The 23317-nt window shown below is 42.5% G+C and overlaps 1 protein-coding gene across 1 annotated transcript in view; it reads right to left on the reverse strand.

The window, feature by feature from the left end:
* Nucleotides 1-22848, reverse strand: part of VWC2L (von Willebrand factor C domain containing 2 like) — a 394136-nt gene extending 371288 nt beyond the window's left edge. Inside the window, exon 1 of the mRNA XM_030210046.1 lies at nt 22459-22848. Coding sequence (XP_030065906.1) covers nt 22459-22848 — 390 coding nt within the window. The remainder of the gene's footprint in view (nt 1-22458) is intronic.
* Nucleotides 22849-23317: the final 469 nt, after the last annotated feature.

The raw sequence follows: 23317 nt of genomic DNA on the forward strand, positions 1-23317 counted from the left end.
TTGCAGTAATTTTATAAAGAAATTAGGAAAAAAGGCCCGTTTCTGACATAAATGAAATGGGCGCTAGCGAGGTTTTCCTCGGAGTGTGTGTGTTTTACAGAGTGTGTGTGACAGTGAATGTGTGATAGAGAGAGAGTGAATGTGTGAGTGTGTGTGAAAGAGAGAGAGTGAATGTTTGAGTGTGTGTGACCGAGAGAGTGAGACTGTGTGCGAGAGTGTGTGTGTGCCAGGGGCCCCCTCTCTCCCTCCCAGTTTCAGGGTCCACCCCCCCCCCCCCCAAGTTCCAGGGTCCACCCTTCCTCCCAATCAGTTCTAGGGTCGTTTCCTCCCCTCTCCCCCTCCCTCCCAGTTTCAGGGTCCGCCTGGCCCCCCTCCAAGTTCCAGGGTCCGCCCTCCCTCCCACCCACCCAGTTCCAGGGTCGTTGCCCCCCTCTCTCCCTCCCTCCCAGTTCCAGGGTAGTTGCCCCCTTTCTTCCCCCCCCCCCCCCCCCCATTCAGCCACCCTGCGATGTTTAAGTAAATAATTAGGGAGCTGTGTAACGTTGTGAAGCTGACTCCGTGGCTTCATTGAAGTGAAGGGTTCGTAAGGTTCATCAGATTCGTCAGTCTGCCACCATCTCTCTCTGCCCCGCCCTCGCGCCTCTGATAGGTCCGCTGCCCTCAACGTCAAAACGTGAATACGTCGAGTGCGGCGGACCTATCAGAGGCACAAGGGCGGGGCAGAGAGAAATGGTTACAGAGCGACAAACCTTACGATCCTTACGAACCCTTCACTTCAGTGAAGCCACGTAGTCAGCTTCAGAACGTTGAAGGTTGCTTTTATTATAGTAGATATAGGTGAGTATCATGACCTTTTTAAAACAGATTCAGCATATGCACTTGTGTGTCTGGTTATAAAACAGGCCTCCTGATTACGAATACTAATGCACTTTATTACCAGGAATATAAAGGAAGGGAAAATATTTTACAGTGAGGTGTTTAACACTCAGATTTTTATGAGTACAGAATCTTTTAAACTGAATTAATATAGACAGGACATACCAGTCTGCAATCACTGGAGATTTATGAAGACAATTTACAAAGCCATTTATGTAAATAAATAGCCATTTATATGCTTAAATTGTTGATCTGAAAATTGCCCTCCCTTAATATGGCTAAAAGTGCTTACATTTTACTTTCAGCAGCATATAGAGGAAGCATTCTTGGACGCAGGTTTAGAGCACAATTGGAAAATAAAGCATGTGGATGGTGTTTTTAAGTCTACCTGGAGTTGTCTGTGGAATATGTAGCTACACATAACGCAAGTGGACAAGTCTTTGAGGGGCCCTTTTACTAAGCCGCGTAAGTGTCTATGCATGCCCAACATGCGCCAAAATGGAGTTACGGCCCAGCTACCATGTGACTCTTGCAGTAATTTCATTTTTGGCGTGCGTCCATTATGCGTGTCCAAAAAATAATTTTTATTGTCGGGTGCATGCATTGGGTGCACGCCAAGTGGCATTTGACGCATATAGGTCATTACCGCCCAGTTACCGTGTGAGACTGCACCACTAGGTCAATGGCTGGTGGTAAGGTCTCAGACCCAAAATGGACACATGGTCATTTTCATTTTGCCGCACGTCCATTTTCGGCAAATATTTAAAAAAGGCATTTTTTGCAGGCGCACTGAAAAATGATTCTGTGAGCGTCCAAAACACATGTCTACACTACTGCAGGCCATTTTTCAGTGCACTTTAGTAAATGGACTCCTAAATAATTTTTAAACTTGATGTAAGAGTTCACATGTAAAAGGATTCTGTGCACTTTGTTCCAAAGCAGGTAGTCTGAAAATTGCTGTTTGAAAATTGTTAGAGGTGAGTTTCATGGAGCAATACCTAATTTTAAAAGAATTCATTGCACATAAAAATTTCATTTATGAGCAGATGTTAATGTGCATTAGCTGTTAATAAATGACTCCTGCAATGATTTTTGACTTCGTAGAGGGGTAGTTACTAAACCAAGATAAAATAATGCGCTTTACCACAATGATATTTACTGTGGTTGCCACTAACCTGTGGTACCTCAGCACCACATGTTAGTAAGTCCAATGGTAAATATAAATTTTGAATTGCTTAAAAAAAAAAAAAAAATCACATGATCCTGGCTGTAATTATGCAGATAGGAGGCCCCCAGTCAGGTCTATTGGTTATTAAAGGGGACAACTGTAGGATAAAGTAACTCATTCCACCTTTGATCCCCTCTATAACATCCGTCATATAGACCTCAACCCCTCCTCTACATCATGGATAAATCCCCTCACCCCACAATCAAATACCAACCCCCCACCCCTTGACAGCCCCATGACACTTAGGGGTGTATTTATTAATGCAAGCTATTTTACCACTAAACTCACTGTTTTAACACAGGTCCCATTTTATGCACTTAGACCTAGTTACTAATAACTGGGGTTAACAGTAAAATAACACATCCTAATGGTAGCCCATATTGACAACTCCCTCCCTCAAACTTATTTTCACCACCTTCTGATCCCCTGCCATTACCTACCAAACCCCAGCCCACTAGGGACAGAAAATGCAACATGTAAACTGCTTTGGTTGTACCACAGAAAAGCGGTGTATAAATAATAAAACCCTACAGCCTCAAGAACCCTCCAGTCCAATCAGTCCTATTCTCCAGCACCAATCTCTCCACCATCTAATACTAACCCCATCCCTCAATTACTCTCCCCCACCAACAATCAACCCTATCCCCTAACTCCCTGAAGAACCACCGGCTCCTACTTGGGAATACATGGTGGCTAACAGCTGGACAGTAGAGAATCTCCAGTTGCCCCTGCACCATCAGTTAGTGATCTAAAATGATGCCTCCCAATATTTGGCAGCTTGACCCCTAGCAGTAGCACTACAAGATTACTGCTTGAGGTTAACCGGTGCATTTTGATACTGTGAGTCAGAAGGAGAAGGAGCGACTGGAGATTGCTCCCACTTCTGCCCCTGCTGGACAGCTGGAAGAGTCCAGAGTAAGAGCCAATTGGTTTGGAGGGGTAGGGAGGGGAGAGTGAGGTGTACATGATGCTAGTGGTCCGGGGTAAATGGTGGTATATGAGGTAAAGTGGGTCAAGAGGAGAGTGAGGTGTGTAAAAAGTGCTGTGGGGAGGTGCAAGAAGTGATGTTACGTGTTATTGTGGATGTCAGAAGGGATTCCTTGTTTTTACTGTATTCTTTACCATGTAAGATGCTTTCTTTTACTATGTAAGCCGCACTGGACCTGCTGTATGTGGGAAAGAGTGGGGTACAAATGTAATAAATAAATAAATCCTGGAGGGAAAGAAAGGGCTGTGATGGATGATGGGGGGGGGGGGGGGGAATCTGGCACTCGTGTGTGCTTTGGGTTAGATGCAAAAGTCAATGTGGATTCTTAAAATTATAGACTTGTTTTCCCCTTGTAAAATGTGAAGTGCATGTCTATGCCTGGGGCACGCCAAAATCATATCTCTGCCACTTCCCTATCATGCTCCTCTTAAAATCTTTGTAATAGGGGGGATACACATTCAAATGGCAGCTTGCTAAATCCCTATAACATATCTAGCTGCTTCTAAGATGGTTTCAATAGAATATAAGTTTCACAAACTAAATATATATATATTTATTCAGGAAAAAAATTCTACCATCTTTCTAAGTTTAGGTCCACTCTACTTGAATGGAGAGGGACCAAGATAAAAAGTAAAAGGAAAATTGCGTCAAGAAGGAGAACAATTGGTTGTAAGTGACATGACCACATCACAGCATAGTGAGCCAAATTTAAAACTCTCTATTTGACCTTCAAGACTTTTAAAGGAAATGGCCCAGAGAACTTGAAGAACAGGATCTCCCTCTACATACCTCCAAGGCCACTAAGGTTCTCCCAAAAGAAGTTTCCCTAACCACACCTTCTCCAAAGGACATCACATGATGTGATACCCACATGTGAGCCTTCTCCGGCGTAGCCCCCATGCTCTGGAATGCACTTCCAGAAAGGCTTTGCTGAACACAAGACCAGGGCTGCCGAGAGAGGGGTCAGCAGGGGCAAAATTCACCAGGCCCGGCTTCCAAGGGGGGCCCGGTGATGGGGTCTCTCTCTCTCTCTCTCCTGCTCCTGATGGGCCCTGAGTGATCGCATCCTGACAGGAGCAGGAGAGAGAAAACTCTGGTGCTGGGCCCCCCTCCAGCATTGCTCTTCACTCGCCTCTACCGCCATGCCGAGCAGCTGCTTTACCCCTCAGGCGCATGTGGAACAAGAGAAAAAGGCAGGGGCAGGGCAGGCATGGAGTGAAGATCAGCACTGGATTCTTCCGCTGGTAGGGCCTCAGGATCCCTGCCAGCCCCAAGGTATCTCAGTAGTGACCAAGTTGGTGTTCAGGAGTTTGTTCACGAGTTGGTATAGTTTCTTTGTGTCTTTGTAATCAGTCCCTGTTTTAGTTTTGTAGTATGATCTTTTTATCTGTCTTATTGCGTATTTGTATTTTCTTTGTATTTGTTTCCATGTGTTGAGTGTATGTTCATCTTTTGGTTTTTTCTATGCTCGTTCGAATTTCCTGGTATGTGTTTTTAGCATTTTCAGTTCAACGTTGAACCATGGTATCAAATTGTGCTTGCGGGAGGTTCTTGTTCGTAAGGGTGTAATTTCATCTAGTATGTTTTTGCATCTTTTATCCCATTCTATGAGGTCATTTATGGAGTCTGTTTGTGCTGTCCATTTGTTATTGTATATCAGTTGCCAGAATGTTTTCGTGTCTACTTGATCTCTTGTGCTGTAGGATATGTGTTCTTGTATTCATTGTAAACCCTTCTTCCGCCAGTGTAGGGACAAGTTTAGTTTGTAGTGGTCGGTCCAGGATGTTTCTGTCCATTTGATGTCTGTTATTATTAAATTCTGGTCAGTTGAAAGTTTGTGTGAGATGAGATCGAGTGTGTGCCCTTTGACGTGGGTTGCTTGGATTTGTGGCCACTTGAGATCCCATAAGCGGAGGAATTCCTTACATTCTCGTGCGTTGTTAGAGTTTGGGTCTTCTAAGTGAAGGTTGATGCCTCCTAATACTAGTATATTGGAGTTGGTTACACATGCATTTGAAATGAATGAAGTCCATGAAATTAGTCTGGGCTTTGTTCCAGTTACCTGGAGGTCTGTAAAACAGGACACAATTCAAATGATCGCGTAGGGATTTGTTGTGGATTCTGATTGAGGCAATTTCAAGTTGGGGTGTTATGGACTTGGCAGTGATTTCGGTAGTAAAATGGGATCAATAGATTAGTGCTATGCCTCCGCCTCTTTTTCCTTTTCTGGTCCAGTGTGTGATTTTGTATCCTGGAGGGCACAGGTCTAAGATTATGGGCTTCTGTTGGTCGTGGATCCAGGTTTCATTAAGGAAGAGTAGGTCAAGGTTTTCAGACATGATCCAGTCTGTTAGTATTTCTGTTTTATTTACAGCGGATCTGGCGTTGATGTAGCCCACTTGGATTGTTTGGAATGGGTCTTCTGTGTTTTGGTATTGTGTGGATTTTTGTTAGTTGTCATTTCTTTGTTAAGGTGATAGTGTTTGGACCTTTCTTTCCCTTCTGTTGTGATTGTCCGCATTTTAGTGTTCTTCCTTTGTTTAGGTTATTGTCAGTTTGATGAGGTATGGTATATCTGGTCAGTCTTTGATGATTGTGTACTATGGGTATGATGTTACTTTCTGCAAGTGGGGTGGTTAGAGTTGAGTGGATCAGTGTTAAGGAGTAGATTATTAGGAGTAGTTTGAGGGTATTCATATTGGTTTCTGTTCCCTGTGGCTACTAATAAGATCATGTTCTGGTGGATGGATGCGTGATAGAACTTTGTTTTTTGGTGTGGAATCTGGAGTTGTGGTCTAATGTGGTTATTTGGTTTGCCTTTCAGCTGTTGGGATCAGTATTGGGTTCGTTTTCAGTGATAAGTTAATGAGCAGTAATAAGTTAATGAGCAGGGGAGACGGGAGGGGGTGGGAGTGTAGCTCTGAGTTTGGGTCCTCCTTTAATCTGTCTCCTAACAGCTAACTGCTTCCTATCCTCCTTACCAGCGAATCTTCAGACTCTTATCTCTGGCTGTGGCTGGAGACGGAGGGCTAGAGGGAGGGGAAGAACTTCAGAGCACTTCCAAGGTAGTTTTATTTTATTTTTTATTTTGTTACATTTGTACCCCGCGCTTTCCCACTCATGGCAGGCTCAATGCGGCTTACATGGGGCAATGGAGGGTTAAGTGACTTGCCCAGAGTCACAAGGAGCTGCCTGTGCCTGATGTGGGAATCGAACTCAGTTCCTCAGTTCCCCAGGACCAAAGTCCACCACCCTAACCACTAAGAGGCGTCAGATGTGCAATTGGCTTTCTTTGATTGTTGGCAGATTTGCCCAGAGGGGAGAGGTTCTCTTGAACAGGGAATGGTACTTGAAAGACAATGGTAAGGTACTTAATTTAATTGCTCTTTGGAATGTGGTAAGAGAGGAAGCTAGTGCTTAAGCATTGGCTGATTCAATCAAAGCCACAAGACCAATTTTTCCCTTCTAGTTTGATCAACTTAAATGAATCTGCTCTCCTCACAAGCCCAAGGTCTCAGGTATGATCAGATGCTGCACAGAAGGCTCCTTCAGAGGCATGCAGAAGTGTCCTCAGCTCATTCAGCAAATCTATTAGTCTTTACTTTGGTTTTTGCTGTCAGGTCTATCTGAACCCTGTCAATTGCAAAGTCTCACTATCCTGGGTAAAGTAGACAGTCTACTCACAGTCTGGTGATATTGCCATTTAACACATGTTAAGAGGCAACTATTGTGTGCTATTCTCTTAGGGGGTCTTTTACTAATGATTAGCTTGAGTTATCTGCAGCAGGGCCCATTTTATTCCTATGGGCTGTGATACAGATAACTCAAGGTAATTTTTAGTAAAAGACCCCCCTTAATATTCCTTAATAACTACCTCCCTAAATATGCTGACATAACTGTTTCCATTAATATAGCTTGAAATAATGTACTGAAGTCTCCAAATGTATATTAGTAGATTTAATTTCTTACTGGGTGTACAAAAACAATTTTTAAATCATAATTTTGTGAAAGTTCTACACGCTAGAAAATTAAAAACACACAAAGATTATTCTGGTTAATATTCAGCCTGTAGTGGTTAGAATTACCCACAACCTCATTACTCCCAAGCTTACCCCAACCCCCCCCTCCCCCCCAAAAAAAATATCCTTGGTGTCTGGCTGCATCAACCTTTACCCCATCTTCTGACTTGACCTGGCTCAGCCCCCAATTCCCCCCCCCCCAATATTAAAAAAGATTCCTGACTGGTCTAATGTCCCCCAGACCTCCTACCTCCAACCCACACAAATCCCTGGTAGACTAGTGGTCTTCTCCCTCCCCGTCCCATAAAAAGCTCCCTGGTAATCTAGTGGTCCTCGCTTCAACCCAAGGCCTCCTGACCCTGTACCTGGAAGGAGGCAGGAGCAATGATCACTCACTCCTGCCTCTGGGTGCCATCATCACCTACAAAATGGTGGCACCCTGTGCAGTGCATCCTGGGATGCACTGGGCAGGGCCTATTACGTAAGTGCAGTGTTGATTAGTGTTGATATTCAGCTGTGCTGTTCAGTTAAGTACCGTTGAATATCAATAGTTAGGCAGGAACAACTGATTTAACTGGACAGGAAGTTCTCCTGCCTGAATATATTGCTTTGAAAATTGACCAGGTTCCCTTTAATAACACGGGAAACTAGACATTTTTTAAAACAACTTACACAAATTGAATACTTTTAAAAAATCGGTTTAAAAATACCCATTTTCCTGAAATTTGCCATGTGGCCAGGTAATGAGATTGTCAATGTTCTAAATTTCAGAAGAAAAAAACCCAGAGTAAAAAGTTGTGATTTAAGTTTCTAAGTGTTATTAATATTTGATATACTGCCCATCAAGTAATTCTTCTTGGCACAAAAGTACTAGAATATCCATAACTAAGGATAGCCCATAAGCTTTGTGTCAAGTATTAGAAAGCAATTATAATCAACTTTGCTTTCAGTGATGCTTGACTACCAGCTTTTAAGTGAACACACTTCCATCTGCACAATTATGCAATAATACCTATTCTGGGGTCATATAACATTGCTTAAACATGGATTTATGATCTACTTGAGAAAATTCTGCCTTACTAATATCATATGAGTTTTTAATTATGAGCCAGAAGAATATTTCATAAATATTTCATTATCTATTCCTTTGAAATCCATAGATTGTACAGCATTAGTATTCATAAAATAGTGCAAATAAATCTCCATTGACAAGCCAATATAAATACATCAGTACAGAAGAATCTGATTTGCATATAACTTATGATATTGACTCAAAAGACTCCTTTCAGAATGCTTGATGACACCTCAAAATTGAACTTAGATGGAAATAACCTGAATGTAGCATTGTAAAACACCTTGGACAGTGTGAGCATGGCAATTAGTCATGTGACTATGCAACCTCATAACCATTCATATTCTTAATCCAAGTGCCATTCCAATTAAAATGTCTAAAACCTGAATTTATAGTAACTGTGAGAAACTACAGATTCTACATGCTGATAATAGCTTATACAAACTTAGTTTAAGGCTTCTTATTTTTAGTTTAAACGGATGGAACCTGATAAAACACCACTGATGTAAAGATCAGGTCTATCAGTTTAAACTTAAAAGGGAAAATATGCACCTATTTTATGTCTATTTTATGAAGACACAAATGATGTTAGAAAACCTTTGGTGGTTATTTTAGAAGCTCTATTCTTGTTTTGGATTTCTGAAAACTGACATTTAGACATCTGTATAGTATGGAAGTCCAAATCCCAATTTTGCAAAGGCAGGATATGGATGTCTAACACCGCTGTATATTCATATGGCAAGGGGGCATGGTCTGGGCATATTTAAGGTGGGACTATGGAGGGCCCAAAATATGGATGTCCTACTCTGATCACAGAAGGGGAGGGACGTCCATGTCTAAAAAGATGGATGTTGTTATTTGCCTGGTACTTGGCATATCCAGGTTACAGAAAGGTGCTCTGACTGAGCAGCTGTCCACTGGCATGACACCTCCTTAATCCCTCAGTGGTTGCTGCCCCCTTCCCCTCCCCTGAATGTGAAACTAGCAAGGGATACCAGACTCTATGACTCCATTTTTCAGTGCACCTTAGTAAAAGGACCCCTTATGGAGAAAAGGAAAGACCTTTTTTAAAGTTCAGTGCTGTAAATCCTAACAGCTTAAATATAAAATACTTCTGAAGAGTGCTAAATCTCATTACATCAACAAATGGATTCATTCATCAGAGAATTATCCTCCTCAGCTTTTTCAGATAGTTCATCAGTAATGCACCTCTCCTGGTTCTTTTTTTTCTAATCCTGCATTTATACAGGAACAATATGCCAGCTTTCTGATAAGGAAAGTTACGTTCTCCTCAGATTCTTCACTACAGGCTCCACAACATTTTTCTCCCTTGCCACTTTCTCCACCTCCTGATTCATCTGATGTTACACTGCTGCACGGTAAGAACAGTTTGTTTTCAAAATTCACTCCTCCATCTCAAATTGGTTTTCAGAAACTTTTTATCTTGGTGAAATCCTCTGGCTTCCCTCATGATGGGGCCCCTGCCTGGCTATTAAAGGCATGCACCCTTGGCTTATCCACTTTCTTCTTAATCTCCCTGAATTCTAGCATTCAGTTAGGGACAATGCCATATCGGTGAAAATGTTCTGTTCAACCTATGCTTAAGAAACGTGGCCTTGATCTTTCTAGTCCCTCTAGCTTTTGTCTTATTGCCCAGTTGCCATTTTTGGCAAAGCTGACCAAGAAAGCAATATATCAGCAGATAATAAGTTTCTGGGACATTCAATAACAGTTTTCAACCCAAGCAATCAAGGTTTAGAGCAGGACACAGTACAGAAACTGCCATGGTGTACATGTTTAATGATATTATTTGTCATCTGGATGAGAGAAAAGATGTGTTACTTGAATTCTGCCGAGCGTTTGACATTATAGATCATTCATTATTGCTGGATTGCCTGCGTGAGGCAGACATCTGAGGAGTTGCTCTAAATTGGTTCAGATCTTACATTTCCAATTGCTCATTTCAAGTGAGCTCCAAGAATGTGCTTTCTACCTCAAGGGCATCTCTTTAAAGGAGTTCTTCAAGGATCTATCCTTAGGTCAACTTTATTCAATGTATTTATAGCTTCATATGCCACTCTTATTTAAACATTGGGACCCTCAGCATATATCTATACTGATGATATCCAAAACCTAGCTGCTCATGAGGCTTGGGATTGCTATTTCCAAACTTTTCCTTATATTCTTAATAGGATTACCACTTAGATCACTGACAGTAAGCTCTCCTTAATCCGGCCAAATCTGAGACACTTTGGATTCCTGTGTATTCAGTTTCCTACCTTCCCACCTGTTTTGAATTCTGTACCTCTCCCATTCAAGGATATGGTTTTTATCTCTCAGGGTCTTGATTGATCTTTATCTTTCTTTTGAACTTCATATCTCTAGCAGAAACCCTTTTTTGCTCTCAGGCAGGTTAGATTATTAAGGCCGTATTTTAACATTAAAGCCCTAAGAACAGCCCTAAATTGGCTGGACTATTTTAATGCTTTACTTTCTATTCTTCCTCAATACTTCATCAAGCATTTAAAAGTAAACCAGAATACTGCCATTTAATTACTTTATAATGCCAGAAGATTCAATCACATCACCCCTCTACACCACTATTTCTGGCAAAATCAAGTATAAGATACCAATGTTTACACGTTGTGCTTATGTATCGGGTATTCCACGTTTTTTATCATCTATGCTTATTCTATATTCTTCAGCACACACACTGAGGTCTGCAAATCAAAATCTCTTATATATCCCACCTTTTTCTAGGCTATGTTTAGATGCCTCTTGTTTTTTTGGCTTTTTGTTGTGCAGCCCCTGTGCCATGGAGCTCTCTCCCCCTTGTTTGTGGTTGGAGTTATTTGAAAGTAGGTTTAATGCTAGACTGAAAACTTGGCTTTTTTTTCAAGTCTTCCTTGAATAGTTTAGTTTGTTCTTGTAGAATTTATTTCCTAGTGCCCATTTTATTTACCCTGTCCCTTCTTGTTTTAACCTTCCTTATCTTCAGATATTTTATTTGGTTGCTGTTTTGTTTTCTGGATAATTAATTGTATTGCGCTACTCAAATTGCCCCAACCCCTCCCCCAATGTGGTTTTCTTCTTGTTTTCTGGTTTGTTTGTGTTTTTTTTTTTTTGTCTTGCTACAGTTGGATTTTATCCCTATCAATGTTCTGATCATCCTGGTGTTTTGTAAACTGCTATGATGTTTTTGACAAATGATGGCAAAAATAATCAAATAAATAAATATAATATCTAAATGAAATGAAATATCAATTACAGGAAAGAGAAATGGTTCCACTAATCTGCACTCATTCATTCTGATGATCCTATTTTGTTATAACATCAAGACTGATTGTGTAGATAATTTTTCTAAAGTCAACACATGCATGCATGTTCCTTTATAAAACAGACTGTTAGAATAATCCCCGGTACTGCAAAAATGTTCTTCCACAAAGTTAAACCAGCTCTGAGGCAGGTGCAGCTTTCTGTGTATACCTTGTATAGGAATATACGTTATAAAGTACACATGTACCTTGTAGTTCCATTCCTGACTTGCCCCAATGCCATTCCCTGTAATTCCTCTGTGCAGTCTGTACTCTTGTTGGCACATATATTACAAGCATTGGAAATACTATTAAATATCCAGTGTACCGGAATGTAACTCACCTTGAGCTGCTACTGAAAAAGGTGTGAGCAAAATCTAAAATAAATATTTAGTGTAGGGGAAGCTCATCCTTGTCCTCATTTAATTCCATCTGAGCTTTTGCTACAATTGAGTAAGTCTGCCATGGGCTCTTATTTTTATTTATTTTTGACAATCATTTTTTTTCAACAGACATCTGGGATAGATATGGGGGCGTCATTTGCTCCTACAGTTGTGAATTTGTTCATGGCAACATTTGAGGAGCAATGGGTGTATACTTCAGTTTATGCCCAACACATATATTGTTGGGTTCTTTTTATGCATGATATTTTTTTTGTATATGGACGAGTTCTATGGATATGCTGCATCAGTTTGTGAATTATCTAAATGCTTGCCATTCGACCATTAAATTTGAAGTTACTTGTGATTTGACTAAAATTGCATTTTTGGATGTACTGGTTTTTCAACTACAGTATTTTCAAAACCAACAGATAGGAATTCTTTTGAGTATGAATCCTATGCATATGGAGCCCCTTTTACTAAACTGCATAAGTGTCTACGTGCACCAAAATGGACTTACTGTCTGACTACCACGTGACTTTTGTGGTAATTTCATTTTTGGTGTGCGTGCTATATGCGCATCTAAAAAATATTTTTTTATTTTCTGGCGCACGTAGCGGACATGTGCCAAGTGACATCTGAATGCATAGGTCATTACCGCCCAAATTCTTTACCACTAGGCCTACAGCTGGCGGTAAGGTCTCAGACCCAAAATGGACGCACAGCAATTTTGATTTTGCCACACATCCATGTTCAGGAAAAAAAAAAGAGGCCTTTTTTACAGGTGTGCTGAAAAATAATTCTGCGCGCACCCAAAATCCGCACCTACATTACCGCAGGCCACTTTTTACCGCAGCTTAGTAAAAGGACCCCATGATGCGTAACATACCTTTTGTACAGTTCTTGAGATATAGGCAAATTTGTTCTTCTGAAAAGGAAGTTAAGAATAAAACAACAGAACTGAGCCAGAAATTTATACAGCAGGGTTATCCAGAGAAATTGTTAAAACGAGCAGCCAAGAGAGCTCTGTATAATCCACGAGAAGCATTGTTAGAATACAAAGTGGTGCAGCAGGATGAAGATATTGTGCCATTTGTGATGAAATATAATGCTACCACCAGTAAGCTGAGCAAAGTTCTGAGAGAAAAGGACATTTCTCTGGTAAGTGAACATTATTTTGCTATGTGCTTTGGGAACTTACAGATTGGGGTTTAAAGGAGGAATTGTAAGGCAAATTTTTAAAAAAGCTAACGTTTATCTATACACTTTTCTCCCTAGTTTTAAAACTTGAACTTTGTACCACAGCATTAACAGATCGCCTCTAGCATGTACAGCAGGGTCTAGTTCAGTCTTAGGGGGGAAAAAAGAGAGAGAAGCAAGCATCATTAACTAGTTTCCATAGTGTACAACCCTTTTCCCATAGGTTTAAATGGAAACTTTTTTCTAGAGGTAGAACCTAAACAGACAAAAAACATTAAAAAGGATAGTAGCAAGGCTCAATATTTGTTCTAAAAGAGGTTATTTTCTGTTCTTTGGCTGCTGGAGAGGTAACACACCTTCTGATCTGAATTAGGTCTTAATTAAGGTGTGAGGCAGTAGAATATTACAAAGGAGTGGAGGAGTAACCTAATGGTTAGGCACCAGTCTTGAAATCCAGGGGTACCTGGTTCAAATTCCACTGCTGCTCCTTGTGATCTTGGGTAAGTCACTTAACCCTCCATTGCCACAGCTACAAAAATAGATTGTGAGCCCTCCAGGGACAAGGAAATACCCACTATACTTGAATGTAACTCACCTTCAGCTACTACTGGAAAAGGTGTAAGCAAAATCCCAAAATAAAAACAAGTTCACTCATTCTTCCAAAACTGCTGTTTTAAAGCCTTGTCCTGGATGGTACCAATACTAATGATCGTGCAGCAAAGAGAGGGAGCAAAGTACAAACAAAAGTCCAAAGAGCGAAACAAAAAAGTACCAGGAGCCTTCAAATAAAGGGGAATAAAACCTTTAATCATGTGTTTTGAGGAACAAATCTTAGAGTGGACCTGACACGGTCCGTGTTTCGGCGCTGAGCGCCTGCGTCAGGGGTCATGAAGTGTAACAGAGTACGTACGGCTGTATTATAAAATTCAGTATGTTTGATGGAAGCAATATGCTGCGCCGCCGTGCTGTCCCTTAGCATAAAGTCAAGCAGAGAGACACTCTCATAAACACACTCCTCTAGTCACGAAATCAGTGAAGCAAAACTACTGATGACACACCAGAGAGAAAGTACAAAAAGGAAACCTCATCTACAGCTGTTTGAAGTACATTATTGTAAACAGAAGCTTGCTCACCGAGAAGCAAGAAATAAAAATCACTTGATGGATGACATTTCTCTGCCAACTGATCAAAATAAATAACTTTGATTTTCTAATCTGAACCTTCTTGGCATTATATACAGTAGTAACCATAAGTAGTATCAAATGACCAGAGGATCAAATAATGACCAGACCAAGGGACAGACTTTACAGAGGCAGTTAACATCCAATCAAAGCAACATCTGATAGAAAAAGTCAAATCTAAAATATATCCACCAATATGAGTAGGTAGATGCTCTATCTGGAAAAAAGCACAGTGAATTCAACAAGGAAAGAAAACTCTTGTCCCTAGCATTTTGAAGACAATCAAAATAAATGTTAAAATCCCCCAAATCATAAAATTGTTATAACATGAAAAGAGTTCTACAATAAGAGCTGACAATTGGTCTTGCCCTTGAGAAGAAAAAGCAGGTGCACAATAAAGTAACAGGATATAAACAGGTACAGGAAACCCCAACCAGAATATCTACATTTCGACATTAGGAATTGCCTGGACTACAATCTCATCAACAGCAAAAGTTCCCTTTTCCTCTCCCTCTTCAAGATTTCCCCATCCAATGTTTAAAATTAAAAGCATAATTTGGAGGCTCCGATCTTACTGGATAAGATTCTTCCCCATTTTTCAACCATGTCTCTGTCAGACAGAGCTGAGAGACCACAAGTAGAGATAAGATTATATACCAAAGAATGTTTATTTGTTAATGGGCCAAACATTTATAAGACCAAACAAAATCTGCAGGATAGAAGAAGCAGCAAGCAACTTAGGAGCAATCTGCAAAGCAGTCTACACTAAAGCAGAGCAGTACAGTTAACCAATGTCCTTACTTGAGACCGCAGTCTATATGATGAAGATACATTAGGTCTGCAACCCTAGAATAAGTCGCTGAATGATTAGCATGAATAGAAGTTAAACATAATAGTGAGGTTTCTGGAATCCAATGGACTGCAAGACCCAAAGCAGCATGGTTTCACTAGAGGCAGGTCTTGTCAGATAAAACTAATTCATTTCATTGTCTGGGTGATGAGAGTTGGAACAAGGGAGAGCACTAGATATGGTGAACTTAGATTTCAGCAAAGCCTCTGATATGGTTCCACATAGACAACTTATAAATAAACAGAGGGTTTTTTTTTTTGTATGAGCTCTAAAGTGACAGCCTGGGTCAGGAACTGGTTGAGCAGAAGGCAACAGAGGGTAGTGGTAAATGGGGCTCATTCTGAGGAAAGGAATATTACCAGCGGTGTGCCACAAGGTTTGGTTCGGGGTCCGGTTCTTTTTAACATTTTTATAAGTGATATTGTTGAGGGGCTGTCTGGTAAGGTTTGCCTCTTTGCAGATGATACCAAAATCTGTAATAGGGTAGACTATGGTGTGGATAACATGACGAGGAATCTAGTGAAACTTGAAGAATGGTCCAGAATGTGGAAGCTAAAAAATACAGGGTCATACATTTGGGCTACAAAAACCCGAGGGAGCAGTGCAGTTTAGTGGGTTAAGTACTTTTGTACACAAAAGAGGAGCCAGACTTGTTTGTGAATGTATGTGATGTTTTTAAGGTGGATAAACAGGTAGAAAAGATGATGGCAAAGGTTAGAAGGATGCTTGGTTGCATAGGGAGAGGAATGGCCAGCAGGAAAAAGGAGGTGATAATGCCTCTATAGAAGTCTCTTGTGAGACCTCATTTAGAGTACTGTGTACAGTTCTGGAGAACGCACCTTCAAAGAGACATAAACAGGATGGAGTTGGTCAAGAGTGCAACTACTAAAATAATCAGTGGTCTTCATCGTAAGGCATATGGGAATAGACAAAGATTTCACACACACTCTGGAAGAAAGGTGGAAGATAGGAGATACGATAGAGATGTTTAATTGCCCCTTGGCAGAAGGCAAGTCTCTTAATTGAAAGGAAGCTCTGAAATGAGGGGGGAAAGGATGAAGGTGAAAGGGGACAGACTCAAGAGTAACTTAAGGGTATACGTTTTCATGGAAAGAATTGTGAATTAATGGAAGAGCCTCCTGGTGGAGATAGTGGACACAAAGACTATATCTGAATTCAAGAAAACTTGGGATAAATACATAGGATCTCTAAAGGAGAGAAAGGAATAGTAGATGGCATGGATGGGAAGACTGGATAGGTCATATGGGGCCCGATATTCAAAACTATTTAACCAGCCAGGAATGGCTCCTGACCAGTTAGCGCTGAATATCAGCTTAACCGGTTAAGTTGCTGTGGTCAAAAATGAAACTGGATATTCAATTCTGGTCGCCAAAAATGGCCCAGCATTGAATATCCGGGTATAATGCCAGTGGTGGTCAACAAAAGCACTGCCCGCCACCGGCTGAATATCGGGAGGGGGGATCGTCTTTATCTGTCTTCATTTCTCTATGCTTCTATGTTTCTATATGAACTCCAGTTTCCAGTCCAATAAAACCAACCGAGAAACCTTCCTCAAAAAAACCACCCTCCAAAAGTACTACATGAAGCTGTGAAGACGTTTCATTAGGCTTGTACTCAGAGAAATAAAATTTCTCTCAAAGTATGCAACTGTCTGAGCTCCTATCAGTGTGGCCTAGAAGGACTAAGGAAAGGAGCCATCAGTCCGTCCTGTTCTTCATTGATATTGCTAACCACTACTGATCCAAACAAGGAGTACGACAGTGGCATGTGTGTGTGTGCATGTGTTGTGTGTATGGTGGAGGAGGGGTGTTTAATGAGTAGGTAAGTAGAATGATGGAGCAATAGATTAATGGGGTTATGGAGGATTCTGTTGAGTGGGGCACTATGCGGGGTGTGCAGATTGCTGTGCTAGGTAAGGGTTTTGTGTAGGGCTGTACTGAGTAGAAATATTTTGTAAGTAGGGCTTCAGATATTATAGCATAGTGCCTATGTAAAATATAAAAATTGAGCCTATTTAATGCCTATTTTATATAAGCATCATATGCATATATGTGCCTTTATAAAACAGGCTTGCAGAATAACCCACAGCAGTGCACAATGACTGCCACGTTTATATCTGCTCTGAACCAAGTACAACTTTCTAATTGTCTTAGGTGCAGTTACACACATACCTTACAATTTCATCTCTGCTCCATCTAAACTACAACTTTATTGACAGCTACTTACAGTCCATATAAAAGCATGCATGCTTTTGTTGGCATATAGACATATAAACATGTATATACCTACACAGTTTTATAACATCCACTTCCAGCGTGCAAAACATGCTTTATAAAATTACTCCTCCCGAGTATTTTACAAAGCCCAAAACCAAGCCAATAAATGTGATATCAATACAAAAAGCACTGATGAACATCAATGTTTTTAACCCTTACAGAACCCATAATTATTTGTAGAATACATTTCTAAGGGGTCCTTTTACTAAAACATGTTAAAATCTGGGCCTAACACATTTTAATGCAGGAGTTTCCCCATGTGCTAAGTTCAGATTTAACAGAGTAGTATTTAAGGCTTTTTAAATATATATATAATAATTATTTTTTTTTTGGAAGTCACACACTAATTTTTCTTGTAGTGTGTGGGACTTTAGGAGGCACTAAAATGCTTCCACGTTAAGTCTGTTATCCAGTTAGCACACACTTATGCAAACATGCTAACAGCATAACACTTCCATGCCCATTCCCTAGCCATGACGTGCCCTCCCCCAAAATAAATGACACAGAATTACCATACACATACTGATTTTGCAGTAAGCCCTTTTCATGTGCTAAATTCACATTAGGGCTTAACACCCTTTAGGAAAAGGGCCCCTAAATTTGGTATTTTAGAAGCATAAGCTTAATTAGGGGGTCCTTTTACTAAGCCACGTAAGCGTCTACGCGTGCCCAACACACATCAAAATAAAGTTACCTCCCGATTACTGAATGGCTCTTGTGATAATTTCATTTTTGGCGGGCGTCCACTACGCACATTTGAAAAATATTTTTTATTTTATGGCAAGCGTAATGGACGCGCACCAAGTGGCATTTGGTGAGTGTAGGTCATTACAACCCGGTTACCGTGTAAGTCTTTACTGCTAGGTCAATGGCTGGCGGTAAGGTCTCAGACCCAAAATGGACGCTCAGCAATTTTCATTTTGCTGCACGTCCATTTTCAGCAAAAAAAAGACCTTTTTACAGGCGTGCTACAAAATGGATCAGCGCACGCCCAAAACCCGCGCCTACACTACTACAAGCCATTTTTAGCACACCTTTGTAAAAGGACCCCTAGGTGTTTATAACTTACAAGCACATAAACATAAAGGCTGTGATTAGCACACAAGCAAACACTCCTCAATCACATTTATATTCTTTTTCCTTTTTTTTAACATAGAAAGACATTGTACATAAAGAGGGGCATTTTCAAATGGGGACGCCCATCTCTAAGGGCGCCCAACTCTAAGGACGGTGCCGTGAAGAGGCGGGGCAATGCATATTATCGAAACAAGATTGACATCCATCTTTCATTTCGATAATACGGTCGGGGACGCCCAAATCTGGACATTTAGGTCGACCTTAGAGATGGTCGTCCTCGTTTTTTGTCGATAATGGAAACCAAAGACGTCTATCTCAAAAACGTCCAAATCCAAGCACTTTGGTCAAGGGAGGAGCCAGCAATTGTAGTGCACTTGTCCTCCTCCTCACATGCCAGGACACCAACCGGGCACCCTAGGGGACACTACAGTGGACTTCACAAATTGCTCCCAGGTGCATAGCTCCCTTACCTTGGGTGCTGAGCCCCCCAACCCCCCCCCCCCCCAGGTCCGCCTGCCTGAAGTACACTGCACCCACTACAACTGCTCCAGGGACCTGTATACTGCTGAGATGGACCTGAGTATGGCATTTGAGGCTGGCAAAAAAGTATTTTTAAACTTGTTTTTTATGGTGGGAGGGAGTTAGTGACCACTGGGGGAGTAAGGGAAAGTCATCCCCGATTCCCTCTGGTGGTCATCTGGTCAGTTCAGACACCTTTTTGAGGCTTGGTTGTGAAAAAAAATGGACCAAGTAAAGTCGGCGAAGTGCTCGTCAGGGACGCCCTTCTTTTTTCTATTATCGGCGGAGGACGACCATCTCCTAATCACACCCCAGTCCCGACTTTGAACTACAAGAGGCAGGTGTAACTATTTTAACTCTTTTATTTCTATACAACTATGTGAGCCCTCCTGGAATATAAAAATACCTACTGCACCTGAATTTATGAGACACCTGCAAGCGTGATGGCTATTGTAGTGGTGGACAGTTTTTATCTGTTCCCGGAGGGCTCACAGTAACATTTAAAGGTATTAAGGTGGGAGTTGTACCTAGGTCCTGTTGTTTTAAAGTCCACTGCACTGACCTCTAGGCTGCTCCTCTGCTCTGCAGGGATGTCTGTGTGGCCATCAGGGCCGTGCCGATGCGGTAAGCGGGGTAAGCGCCGCAGGGGGGTGCCCACCTCTGGAGGGCGCCGCCGCGGTGCTTACCCTCCCCTCACGCCGCCAAGGACTTTAAATCTTTTACCTCGGTCGCAGCAGCGTCACAGCAGCATCAGTGAAAGCGCTGCCGACGTCTCCCTTCCCTTGCACTCATTGGTTCCCTCAGTGTCCCGCCTTCTTCTGATGTCAGAAGAAGGTGGACACTGAGGGAACCAAGAGCGCGAAGGGAAGGGAGACGTCGGCAGCGCTCCGCTTTCACTGACGCTTCTGCGACCGGAAGTAAAAGATTTAAAGGCCCCAGGGCGCGGAGGAAAGAGCAGAGAGGCATGGATGGGAGGGCATGGATGGGAGGGCAGAGAGACAGGCATGGATGGGAGGGCATGGATGGGAGGGCAGCAGTAGGGCCCAGGGAGAGGACAAATTGCTGGAAGGGGAGGGGAGAGAGGAGGATTGCTAGCTATGGATACAGCAGGGAAGGGCAGAGAGGGACAAGGATGGACATGGGGGCCCAGGGAGAGGGAGAGGACAATTTGCTGGAAATGGAGGGGAGGGGAGAGAGGAGGATTGCTGGCTATGGATGGAGGAGGGAAGGGCAGAGAGGGACAAGGATGGACATGGGGGCCCAGGGAGAGGACAAATTGCTGGAAATGGAGGGGAGGGGAGAGAGGAGGATTGCTGGCTATGGATGGAGGAGGGAAGGGCAGAGAGGGACAAGGATGGACATGGGGGCCCAGGGAGAGGACAAATTGCTGGAAATGGAGGGGAGGGGAGAGAGGAGGATTGCTGGCTATGGATGGAGGAGGGAAGGGCAGAGAGGGACTAGGATGGACATGGGGGCCCAGGGAGAGGACAATTTGCTGGAAATGGAGGGGAGAGAGGAGGATTGCTGGCTATGGATGGAGGAGGGAAGGGCAGAGAGGGACAAGGATGGACATGGGGGCCCAGGGAGAGGACAAATTGCTGGAAATGGAGGGGAGGAGGATTGCTGGCTATGGATGGAGGAGGGAAGGGCAGAGAGGGACAAGGATGGACATGGGGGCCCAGGGAGAGGACAAATTGCTGGAAATGGAGGGGAGGGGAGGAGGATTGCTCGCTATGGATGGAGGAGGGAAGGGCAGAGAGGGACAAGGATGGACATGGGGGCCCAGGGAGAGGACAATTGGCTGGAAATGGAGGGGAGGGGAGGAGGATTGCTGGCTATGGATGGAGGAGGGAAGGGCAGAGAGGGACAAGGATGGACATGGGGGCCCAGGGAGAGGACAAATTGCTGGAAATGGAGGGGAGGGGAGAGAGGAGAATTGCTGGTTATGGATGGAGGAGGGAAGGGCAGAGAGGGACAAGGATGGACATGGGGGCCCAGGGAGAGGACAAATTGCTGGAAATGGAGGGAGGAGGATTGCTGGCTATGGATGGAGGAGGGAAGGGCAGAGAGGGACAAGGATGGACATGGGGGCCCAGGGAGAGGACAATTTGCTGGAAATGGAGGGAAGGGGATAGAGGAGGATTGCTGGCTATGGATGGAGGAGGGAAGGGCAGAGAGGGACAAGGATGGACATGGGGGCCCAGGGAGAGGACAATTGGCTGGAAATGGAGGGGAGGGGAGAGAGGAGGATTGCTGGCTATGGATGGAGGAAGGAAGGGCAGAGAGGGACAAGGATGGACGTGAATGGGAGGACAGGACCCAGGGAGGGAGAAGAAATTGCTGGAAATGGATATAGAGCAAGAAATGAAGAAGAAAGGAGGAAAGTAAAGAAATAAATAGAAAGGAAGCCCTGGAAATGGAGTTAAGAGGACAGATAGCAGCAGACTCTGTTGTCTGGTGACTTTCTTTTTCCGATCATGCTGGCCCAGTATCTAAGGTAGAAAAAAATAATTTTATGTTCATTTTAGCGTTTGGAATATGTCCACTTTGAGAATTTACATCTGCTATCTTATTTTGCAATGTATAGCAATTTGTTTCTAAGAATATTGCTGACAATTCCTGTCAGTGTGGCAAGTGGTGAGCGATCATTTTCACCGGGGGGGGGGGGGGGCGTGATCTTTTTCACGGGGGGGGGGGGGGCGCCAACTGATAGTCTGCAGGGGGGCGCCAGAGACCCTAGGCACGGCCCTGGTGGCCATTTATATGCAAATGATGCCAGACAAATGTTTTAGAGCCTGCTTTTTTGTCATTCATATTTTGGATGTCTCATTTTGGAAAATGTCTGTTCATTTTGGGCATTTTCAAAGCAAGAACATTGTTCTCGTGTATTTTCAAATGGGAAATCCTGATGGTTTTCCTGTTTAAAAATGGCTGTAAGATGAATGTTTTTTTTGGGGGGGAGGGGGCTTTATGAGCAGGACGTCCCAATTCTGACTCAGATGTTCTTTGGAAAATGCCCCTCCGTGTTTGCAAATTCCAGAATAGTAGTCAGTAGCAACTTCACCAGCTCTGTTTTAGCCAGCTATCTCTTTTCATAGGTATAGTTTTATAAACTTAACTGGCTAGTACTGAAGTTTCATACTAACTAGCTTTTTCCTCACTTGCCCCTCCCCGCAAGACCCAACCATACATCCTGGAATGAAGGAGTGGTTAAATATAGCACCTTATAAAATTAGACAGCTGTTCTCCACTTTTCACCTGGCAGATCTAGCTGGTCATTTCTGGCATCCAAAATATACTATCTGTTTGGTGTTTTTAGTGTTAAAATAGTTTATAAAACATTTTAGATGGCAGTATGAAGGTTAATGGCATGCTACAGAAACTAATCTACCAAGTTCATTTTATTCCTGCACATTTCCTGCTCCATAGATATATTGTCAAAAAGAATGTATCATACCTTGAATTCCTCCAAAATCTTGTAACTTTTCCCATGGTACTCACAAAAGTTTTTCACTTCTTTGCATTCTGGGCAGCAACCGTTATGTTCTACTTTCGTACACTTGGGATGGATTTTAGGGCATTCTGGTTGATCACAAACAGGTCCATCCTCAGTACACACACACGGGCAGTTAGAGTGCCCTGGGTAAAACTTTTCCCCCAGTTTGTATACAAAACCACTGTCATCCACACACCCTTTTCCTCGATAGTCATCAAAGATCAGATTGTCATTACTAGAGGTCTGATCGCCTTCATCAGCAGGATAGTCTTCATGATTAATAGCAGCTGGGATGACCAAAGCAGCGATTGCCAGCAAAAGCACACATGATGCATCAATATGTAGAGCCATCCCCCAACACAAAGTCTTTGCAGCAGTACTCCAAATTTAAAAGTCCTCCGCTGCTTCCATCTGTATGCTGAAGTTGCTAGAAACAAAAAATTGAAAATATTAAAAAGGAAACATTCCTGATGAGTCTATGCTTGTCAAATACTATGCTCTCTTTAGCCATGAAAGTAGTTTTTTCTCACTGGAAAGCACTGCATCTTGCTTCTCATCAGGAATGGTGGAGTCTGTTACTCCAAACTTACAAATTTGAAATACCCTGTAATTCCCTTGCTCCTAACCGCTACTCATTTGCCCTCTTCTTCCCTGTTCCTCTTTACCCTGTAATTTCCCTTGCCTGTAATGTCTTGTCTGTCCATTTTACCTAGATTGTAAGCTCTTTGAGCAGGGACTGTCTCTCTATGTCAAGTGTTCAGCGCTGCGTGCGTCTGGTAGCACTATATAAATGCTATTAGTAGTAGTAGTAGTAGTTTTA

Source organism: Microcaecilia unicolor, chromosome 7 (assembly GCF_901765095.1).
Source record: "Microcaecilia unicolor chromosome 7, aMicUni1.1, whole genome shotgun sequence".
Taxonomy (NCBI): domain Eukaryota; kingdom Metazoa; phylum Chordata; class Amphibia; order Gymnophiona; family Siphonopidae; genus Microcaecilia; species Microcaecilia unicolor.